The sequence below is a fragment of the Limulus polyphemus genome, unplaced genomic scaffold (genome assembly GCF_000517525.1).
Source record: "Limulus polyphemus unplaced genomic scaffold, Limulus_polyphemus-2.1.2 Scaffold952, whole genome shotgun sequence".
NCBI classification, from domain to species: Eukaryota; Metazoa; Arthropoda; class Merostomata; order Xiphosura; family Limulidae; genus Limulus; species Limulus polyphemus.
The window spans coordinates 815-10498 of NW_013666562.1; the positions used below are offsets into that span (position 1 = coordinate 815).

A 9684-nucleotide genomic window follows, 5' to 3' on the forward strand; every position below is an offset into this window, starting at 1 on the left:
ATACACTGGAATGGTGAGCAACTGCCTGTTGTAGAAAAAACACAAGTGTAGAGGACGAAACTTCAAAAGTCTTTTGTCTTCAGCATACTCATCAACTTAAACGTCATCTATTCTCATCTTTAATAATTTTGCAATCTATTAACCCTATAACAACAATGAAATTAGCACTAAAATTTACATTATAGTTCAAAGTTTTATATTATCTAAGTTTTAATTCCTTTATTTCAAAAGAAAAATTCTTAAACTTTAGTTTGACACACAATTTCACAAAGTTTTATATTTTATAAGTTGAAAATGAGTTGAATATACTAAACATTCTATTTATAGAAAGAAGCTAGGTTAATTGCACTGTTTACACATTCTTCATTCAAGCTTCTTAGGGGACACTGGGAGAAAATATAAACAAATTTCGTGGGACTCTTGACAGATGCCAAACCCACTTTCAAAACATAAGAGCTGCAATTTCTCAACCAATTATACTTAGTTGAGGTAGATGTTTGTAACCAATAGAAGGACCACATTTCGAAATACTACTTCCCAACAGTTAGTTTAAAATTGGCATGAAGAATCTCATACAGAACTTGTCAAATGCTCTTAGCATCATTTTTGCTTTTCTACTCGCTAACACTTTACAGTTGTTTCTCACCTATAAATATGTTAGTCAGATAGACAGTTAAATTATATTTAGGTTTTAGTTTTACATTTTAGTTAATTATGTGTTAGTTATGTTTTAAAATGCATATCAGAAAGGTTTAATAATATTTTAAAATATAAGCCAAACTGTATTGGTTTATCAGACTTAAGAGTAGTAGGCAAATGTCCCAACATTCTGATGATGGCTAAAGTGTCACTGCCGAAGATGCCCTGTGAACACCCATTGACATGTGTTGCAATAATTGATAATGCTAAAGGATAGGAAAATAAAATAAAACACAAAAATAAACTATTTGTGAAAAAGTAAATACTTACAATTAGGAATATAACAGAAAATTAAAAGGTATGTGTACATTTTTTCAGTTTTTAATTTTAAACATTTCATTGCACAATACGTTGATAATAATACTTGAAATATTCAGAGTCTGAGTGCAAATAACTAAAATACAAAAGTATCAAATCTTTAAAATGCAAAATTAAAATAATCTCCTTTGTGTACAAAATACTTGTAATCTTTAACAAAATCTTACCAATTGTTGTGAAGAAAGCTCAGAGTTACCTTAAATATTGTTGCACTGTGTATCATTCTCCATATGAGCTATTCTTATTGGATTATGCCCCGTCTCCATGGGGTTAATTGTATTCTCAAGGTTTTTGGTTCCATTCTATCCTTTTCGAAATGGATGAATGCTGTACATAATTGTAGCAAAAGACTAACAGAAAAAGAGATGTATGAAAACTGATAAGTCATCAATGCTTTTCATTCATCTGCATTCACTAAAACTAATTAAATCAATAATCTGGAAAATATGCTGTAAAAAAGTCTAAAACTGACATTCATGTTGTGATGCCACATGTAGTAGTGTATTAGCCCTATGACTACCAGTGCACTTTTTAAATTACTTTCTGCACATGTCACAAAGTGTTACTGAGTTACATTCAAAATTTAATTAAAGCACTTTATTAACAATGTAGTTTAATGAACATAACATTATCAAGTACATTATTATTCAAAGTTTTATATTATCTAAGTTATTCCTTTATTTCGAAAGAAACCTCTGAAACAAACAATTAAAGCTTCAGTTTCTCGTGATATGATGTACATGTAGATGAAATATCTTAGATTTGGTTGCATATGTTTGTTTTTAGGTTTGTCTCAGTACCTCTATGACAGTCTAGACCGGCATCTATTAGATCTAGGTCAAAGTCTAAACATTAGTGTCATTTTACAAAGTTGTCCTTCCAAGAATTAGCTTCTTACTTGCTCTTTTTCTGATAGATGGCACACCTATATCCTAAAGTAATCTGTTTTAAGCAACAGTCTTTTCTTGACTTGAATGACATGCTTATAACCAAGAGAAAGAACAGTCTTCTTATTTAATTTCTCAAAGCTAGAAGGAACCGTAAGCCATAAATTACTTTTTGAAACAAAAGCTAACTACTGCTTGTCCAATGTCGAGATCAGTGTCCTTAATGCTTGACTATTTTTTCTCACCTTATACATATTAGTTTGCTTTCTTTTTGCATTTCGCACAAAGCCACACGAGGGCTATCTGCACTAGCCGTCCCTAATTTAGCAGTATAAGACTAGAGGGAAGGTAGCTAGTCATCACCACCCACCGCCAACTCTTGGGCTACTCTTTTACTAACGAATAGTGGGATTGACCGTCACATTATAACGCCCCCACGACTGAAAGGGCAAGCATGTTTTGGTGTGACGGGGATTCGGACCCGCGACCTGCCAGTACATATTAGTTTGATAGACAATTAAATTGCATGTATTTTTCATTTTATATTTTTTTGTTAATTATGTACAATTTGTGTTTTAAAATTCGTATTTCAAAAGATTTAATGATTTTTTTAAAAAGTTTATCTGTTGTTGCTTCACTCATGAATGCTTTAGGAAAATAAGCGGGTGCGAGTAATTTTGCCTGCAGTTAACGTGTCTCTGTCGATCATAACATTATAATTTCCCAAAGGCATCAGTTGACACTTCAACATAAATAAAATAAAAGCTCAAAAAATCAAAAGAAAAATAAAACTTTAAAAATAAACTAAAAGTGAAATGGTAAAACCACGAAATTATGCATATATCCCAAAGTAGATATTTTAAGACAATTCAATGAAGAGATTAATAATATGTATATATATTTAAAGTTCTTAATTTTAAACATTTCAATGCACTGTACACACTGATGATAATAGCTATAGTTAGTGATATAGTAGAGAAAATTGAAATAAATTATAAAGGTTTACTTTTAAAAAACTTTTGATATTCAGTTAAGAGGTTCTAGAGATTATGCAAATGAAATGTGAAACTGTAAGATAATAAATATTTTTACACTCAAAATAAAAATCACCTTGCAGGTGAACTATTCAGAGTCTGAATGCAAATAACTACATTAATCAAAAATCAAAATTAAATATTTTTCTGATACTACATAATTTTGGGAAGGTTCTTGTCAACTTTCAAATAATTTCACCCACTAGTTTTATTTTTGGGATGAAATATAATGATAGCAACATTAGGTCATATGGATTGTATGACAGTATTCACAGGGTTAGTGTAGTTAATTGTGACATAATATCTAAACAGAAAAAAATAACCATAATTTAGCATGTTGGTGTACAGACAAGACCTAGCCATATGACAGCAATGTGCATATGTCTAACATAAATGAGACAATATAAACATTCAGTGTTCTTAAAGAATAACATAACAATTATAATGAAGCATGCTATCTTTCTTTCATTTTTTGGGGGTTGATTTCTATTTCAATTATTCAATGTCACAACTTTTTCTTTTCATTCTTGCAACCCAAAGTCATTTATTCATTTTTATCATCTACTTCCTTCTGCTTGAAATAAGATTGAATTGTACCATCCACAACAGTGAATAGGGATACAATGTCATATGTTACTTTAATTCTCATGATAACTACACTTCAAAGAACCTAAGAAAATATTATTTTTCATTATTATATTACCAGTTATAGGTAAAACAAATATGTAAAAGTTAGATCAACAGTACTTTTGCAAAGGTTTCATTATAATCTATACAATTTTTCTTGAATCAATATTGATATTACCACAAAAAAATATCCATATGTTTACCTCATAATATTCATATTCATCCACATCAAAATCTTCAAAATTAAAAAACCCATTTGATAGAGCCTGTAGAGAAAAACAAAAATTTCAAGTCAACTTCTCTTCAATTACATCAGATTTCTTACAAAAGTAACATTTTAGCATGTCCAGAAACATGGATGTCATTATCTGTAAATCCACAGCAAACCTCTGTATGCTTTAAAAAGCTAAATAACAGGTGTATTTTAGGCTATACAATAATCAAAACTGCATATTCAGATGTGTGAATGTCCTATGACCAGACACTAAAACAAGTAATATTCTAATCCAGTAAAAAAATAAGCTTAACATGTACCATGTAAAATAGTAATAGTACAAGTATGGTTTCACAACTGCATTATAACACTAATAATTAAACCAAAATCTCAGTTTGTTTCTTCCTACATTTTACACATACCACAAAATACTTGCAAACTCTTTAAAGGTATATTTATACCTTTAACAAAAGCTTTTTATATTTTAAAGTATACAAAATTTCAAATGCAGACAATAAAATTTGGATTACCAATATTCAAAACAAGTTTGATGGGTTAAGATAATACATAATATATTTTTTAATTATTATCTGTATAGAATACTGTATTATTCTAATGATAAGCAGCCTTTTAATCAACAAGTGTATTCAATCTTATTTTTCACTCTAACTTTGCACATTTTAGGCCATTAATAGTGCAAAAACAGTAGCATAATACTGTCAGGGTAAATCCATAATTGGTTTGGTTTGTTATGAAGTTTGTGCAAAGCTACATAAGGGCCATCTGTCCCTAATTTAGCAATGAAAGAATAGAGGGAAGAAAGTTAGTCATCACCACCCACCGCCAATTCTTTCACCAAAGAATAGTGGTACTGACCATCACATTATAACATCCCCATGGATAAAAAGGTGACCATGTTTGGTGGGATGGGGATCGAACATGCAACCCGCAGATTGCAAGTCAAGTGCTCTAACCACCTGACCATGCGGGTATAATCCATAATTAACAATATGAATATTCATTTTTGATAAAAAACTGATTATGTGTTAAGTAGAGTAGACTTTAACCAATGATATTCAGTATACATGAATTGTATACAAGAACTAAAACAGAGCAGTACACAAAAAACATGTGACACTTATTTTATTATCTAGATAAATAAAAAAAAACATTTTTAGCATGCTGAAAGAAAGCTTAATTAGTTACTTAAGCCAATTAGTTTAACTCTCTCAGTACAAGGTCAGTCAGGTCAACCAGCCTCAATCATTTTGTACTCATTATAGTTTCCATAAATAACTTTTAATACGCTTTGTGTATTTCCACCAAATATGGCAGACTTTTAGTAAACATTGTAAGTCTTTTGTACACAAAAAAAATCATATTGTTTAATGAAGTATTTTACTAAGGATTTTTCCATGAATATATATAGTATTTATATATATTAGTATGAGTGCTAAGTGAATTCCACAATAAGACTGAAAATACTTTTCTTTGTCTCAAAAATCTATAATTTTATTTGTGTAATCTCTAAAACATCCTAAACAAATTTTAAACTTTTTTTCAGCAAGGCTTTATATTTCATGTTATTTTCTCTACCCTAACTTCATACAAGGTCTGTCAAATTTACCGACCTTGTAACCACCAAAAACAAATCAAAATAAATTTAAATAAACTTTTTTTCTTTCCAGAATGACTTCAAATTGGAATATGAAACTACATTTGTTTACCTAAATAGCTTTAAACTCATAACAGTATACTTCTATTTTGAACCCTAACTACTATTCATGCCATTATAAGTTGTAAATCATTTGGTGAATGTACATTATGCACAAGCTACTCATGAGCATAACTCATGAATTTTTTTATTATATTATTATTTATTTCAACTAATCTAGCCTTAACTAACACAAAAGTTTCTTATTTTTGCATTTTAGTTACTTTTAATATAATAAATAAAGAATACACATGAAAAACAAGAAAAAAGTAGTTAGCTGGGTCTCTCTTTTTTTTTTTTGCTGTCAATGACACTTAACCCTACTTTTTTGTACTAATGGTAGTGCTGCAATAAATAATTATTAATTAAATAATGGATCAAAGAAAACAGATAATAATGTGAAAAAGCAGATGAGGTCTCATACAATTTTTCTGGCTTTCTAACTATGGAACAAAAGCCATTAAAACTTCATGTAAACTCTTCAATGTGCTTCCCATGAGAACTGAAAGCAAAATTACAATCCTCTTTACAGAAAACAACATAATATGATACATTATTTGATAAATGAAAACTTTGGCTTTCTATTGGTTAAAAATAATATAGTATTGAACATCAGAGGGAACTATTGGCAATTTCTGAAAGAGAGGATGTGACAGGTGATCTGTTTGTCTATTTCATGGCTCTGTAACCAAATAAGATTGAAGGCTAGGAATATTATGTTTTGCCTTAGAAATGATACTATTACAATAAGTAATTTACATTAAATTTTGTTCTTCTTGAATGAGTAATAAATAAATTAAAGAAGAGAGTACAATAAGTGATTTTGTTAAATTCCATATTTCTCTGATGGATGGTAAATAAATTTGAGAAGAAAGACCTAGAAGTTAAATGTCACAATTCTCATACTAGGAGAGATTGAGGATTTTTTACATATTTTGTTATAAAATTAAAACTAAAATCTCGTATAATATTAATATTTGATTTATTAATATGTTTTGTACAAATTGATAATAAAGTAGTTTATTACATTTCGAACTTAACCCTGTAAAGGATTGTGATGTGTGACCTTTGACCTATCCATTATGAAAGAGTTAAAAGCAAGTACAAGAGCTCTCAATATTCTACAGAGCATATAGTTTATATAATGACTTTTTATGTACTACTTTCAAGTACATGAGTTAACAGTTGCAAAATGCTATTTCAGTTAATAGCAACAATATAAATCTCTTACCTTACTGATAGCATGGAAACAGTTCAATAAAGTAAGATTGTAAGTAGATGGACCAAACGATGCATCCCTGTGGGTTATAAAATAAAGAAAGTTGTAACAGATTTTGGCAACCTTTTTATTGTTCTATTAAGTTATATCTTATGCTTTCTTGATATCAAATGTCCAAAATAATACAGGCCATCATGGTTGTCTTAGTAATTTAAGAAAAATATTTCTAAAGACATATTTTATGCTGGTAAATGAACTATTCGTTTGTTTTAGATATCCGAGTAAAATTACCTAAAGGGCTATATGCATTAGCCATCCCCAAATTTGAATTTACAGACTAGAGGGAGGGCAGCTAGTCTAAAGCATCGACCAAAAATTGTTCAGCTACTCTGCTAGAACAGTGGGATATGATTAATCATTATGATACACCCACAGTTATGGATTGTGGAGCATAATTTTGGAACAAAACGAGAATGCAAACCATGGATCCTCATATACGCAGTTCAGAATACAAAAAAATACTAGAGGTGATCGGTATCAAAGATTTTGTTGATAATTAATAAGTGGTTTATTAGTTATAAAACTGATTAAACGATTGTGAACAATGTTTGTAATTGATGCATTATCAACATCAAAATTAGGAAATTTTATCCTTCAATTACAGAAACTTCAAAAAAACATTGACAAATAAAAATATTTCTGTGGTTGCAATTAACCCTAGTTTGATGTTAATTACTTCACACTAATTTATAATTAACTTATTTGCATTTCTTTTCTAACTTAAATGATTAAAAAATAATAATGTGAAAACAGGAGAATAGTAAAACTTTAAGCATTTGCATGAATAGCTTTGTTATTACCTTACCTTATGAATGCTTGAATCATAATCCTTTGCACATCAACCAGCAAGAAGGATTGTTCAGTATCAAGGGTTTAAGCAATTAAACTTGAGTACAGGCAGTTTTCAATTAGTTTTTAATGAAGTTTAATCAACAAACCTTATCAATTAAAAATTTGCATGCAATTTGGTGAAGTATCATCAGTTTGAAAAGAGTTAATCCAATCTCCAAAATCTCAAAATTTGGTGACACTCGTTAGTATATATATAATTCACATAAATGTAGCTCATAAAACCAACTGTGATTGAGCATGAGAAAAAAAGATTACAGTGTGTTTTCTATTAACATGTCTAAATAAACTTAGTAAACTAACCTACTAAATAAGTGTTTCTATCTACTACTCACCTAAAATGAAGAAAATGTGGACTTGTCCCTCCGACAAGTGGCTGATAAGCTTCCTCTGGAGTTTTTTTCAAGTAAATTATCTTTAGAAGTAAAAATATAAAAAATAATATGCACCAGTCTCATTCAAAACAATATAATCAGTGCTTTAGTAGAACTCTGTTTACATAACGAGTAAAAATGAATTTGTATTAACATTTTTGCAACAGGGGTCTGATTTTCTATTCGATAGCTCTGTAACCAAACAAGATTGAAGGCTATAAAAATTATGGTTTGCTTGAACAACAAAAATTTTGTAGAGTAATTTACATTTAATTTCGTACTTTTTTTAAGGGGTGGTGGATAAAATATAGATGATGACATTCTAAGAGAAAATATGTTGCATGGATCACACTAGTGGAAATTCAGGATTTTTTTTAATATTGCCTTGTAGAATTTAGAACTTAAAACTTGTAATGCTATTAAAATATGGATTATTAGCTAAGATTTTATGCTATTCTAATTGGCATAACATAAACAAAAAGAAGTTTAATTAAATTTTGAATGCAAGACACTAAAACCTTGCATCATGCACAGTAGAGGATACCCGAGGCGATAGGGTTAATATCACTTTTGGATTTAGTTTATTATAAATATTCAGTAAATAAATGAGAAAGTTTAATTTATATTTCAAGAGTCGAAACATCCAATAAATATTATTTTATCAGAATTTAAGAGGTTTATTTGTCCCAAAAGTTTCACATTTACAGCCTTCTTCTCTTCACTCCCTACTTACATAAAAACTTACCAGTTATGTAAACCAAAACACATAGATTACTTTGGGTAAATTAATTCAACATTTCTATTTTAACATACGATATTAAACAAGTTATATATACGTACACTATCCTACCAAAACTCACAGGACACTAGTAGTTATAAATAAACCATGTCTTTATTCTAAGAAATTAACAGCATATTGGCCCGCCTTTGGCCTTAATGATTGCTTCAATGTGTTGTGGAAGACTGTCTACCAATCTCTGGTAGAAAGCTGGTGATATTGTGCTCCACTCATCCTTTAAACCATTAGTAAGCTCCACTACTGAAGAGGGCCATCTTGGCTTTGCCCTAATTCTGCATTCGAGTTCATCCCAAAGAAGTTTTATCAGGTTGAGGTCGGGGCTCTGTGCTGGCCACTGCAATGTTCCGATGTTATTCTCTTCAAACCACGTGTTCACAATCCTTGCTTTATGACATGCAGCAGTAACATGTTGGAAGGTGTAAGGGCTGGTACAATAAAACTGCAACAATGTAGGACACACAGAATTGTTGAGAACAATGACGTAGGACTCAGCGTTCGTTGATCTGTGCACTGCAACCAGTGGATCTGGTCCATACCACGAGAAGCACCCCCAAACCATGATACCGCCACCTCCAAACTTCACTGTTGGGACAACACAAGTAATAAGAATTCTTTAGGCATCATCCATACCCAATTACGTCCATCAGAATGGAAAAGCATGTAGCATAACTCGTTGTTCCACAGGACCGATTTCCATTATCCACGGTCCAGGTTGTGTGCCTTGCCCCATGCCAATTGACATTGTGAATTTGTTTTTATTATCAATGGCTTGTGAGCTGCAGCTCTTCTGTGAAAATTCATGGCATGCAGCTCTCAATGTGTTGTGGAAACACTTATAGGATTGGCTGTGGCTGCTCACCTCTCCAAACACAGATTCTCTAGGGTCTGAT

The 9684-nt window shown here is 30.6% G+C and overlaps 1 protein-coding gene across 1 annotated transcript in view; it reads right to left on the bottom strand.

The window, feature by feature from the left end:
• Nucleotides 1-1219: 1219 nt before the first annotated feature.
• The window catches only part of LOC106461402 (dual specificity protein phosphatase CDC14A-like), an 8931-nt gene continuing 466 nt past the window's right edge, over nucleotides 1220-9684 (bottom strand). The window contains exons 2-5 of the mRNA XM_022388352.1: nucleotides 7957-8036; nucleotides 6725-6791; nucleotides 3769-3831; nucleotides 1220-1367 (exon numbers count right to left, since the gene is read on the bottom strand). Of these exons, the coding sequence (XP_022244060.1) occupies nucleotides 1320-1367; nucleotides 3769-3831; nucleotides 6725-6791; nucleotides 7957-8036 (258 nt within the window). The 3' untranslated portion in view covers nucleotides 1220-1319. The remainder of the gene's footprint in view (nucleotides 1368-3768; nucleotides 3832-6724; nucleotides 6792-7956; nucleotides 8037-9684) is intronic.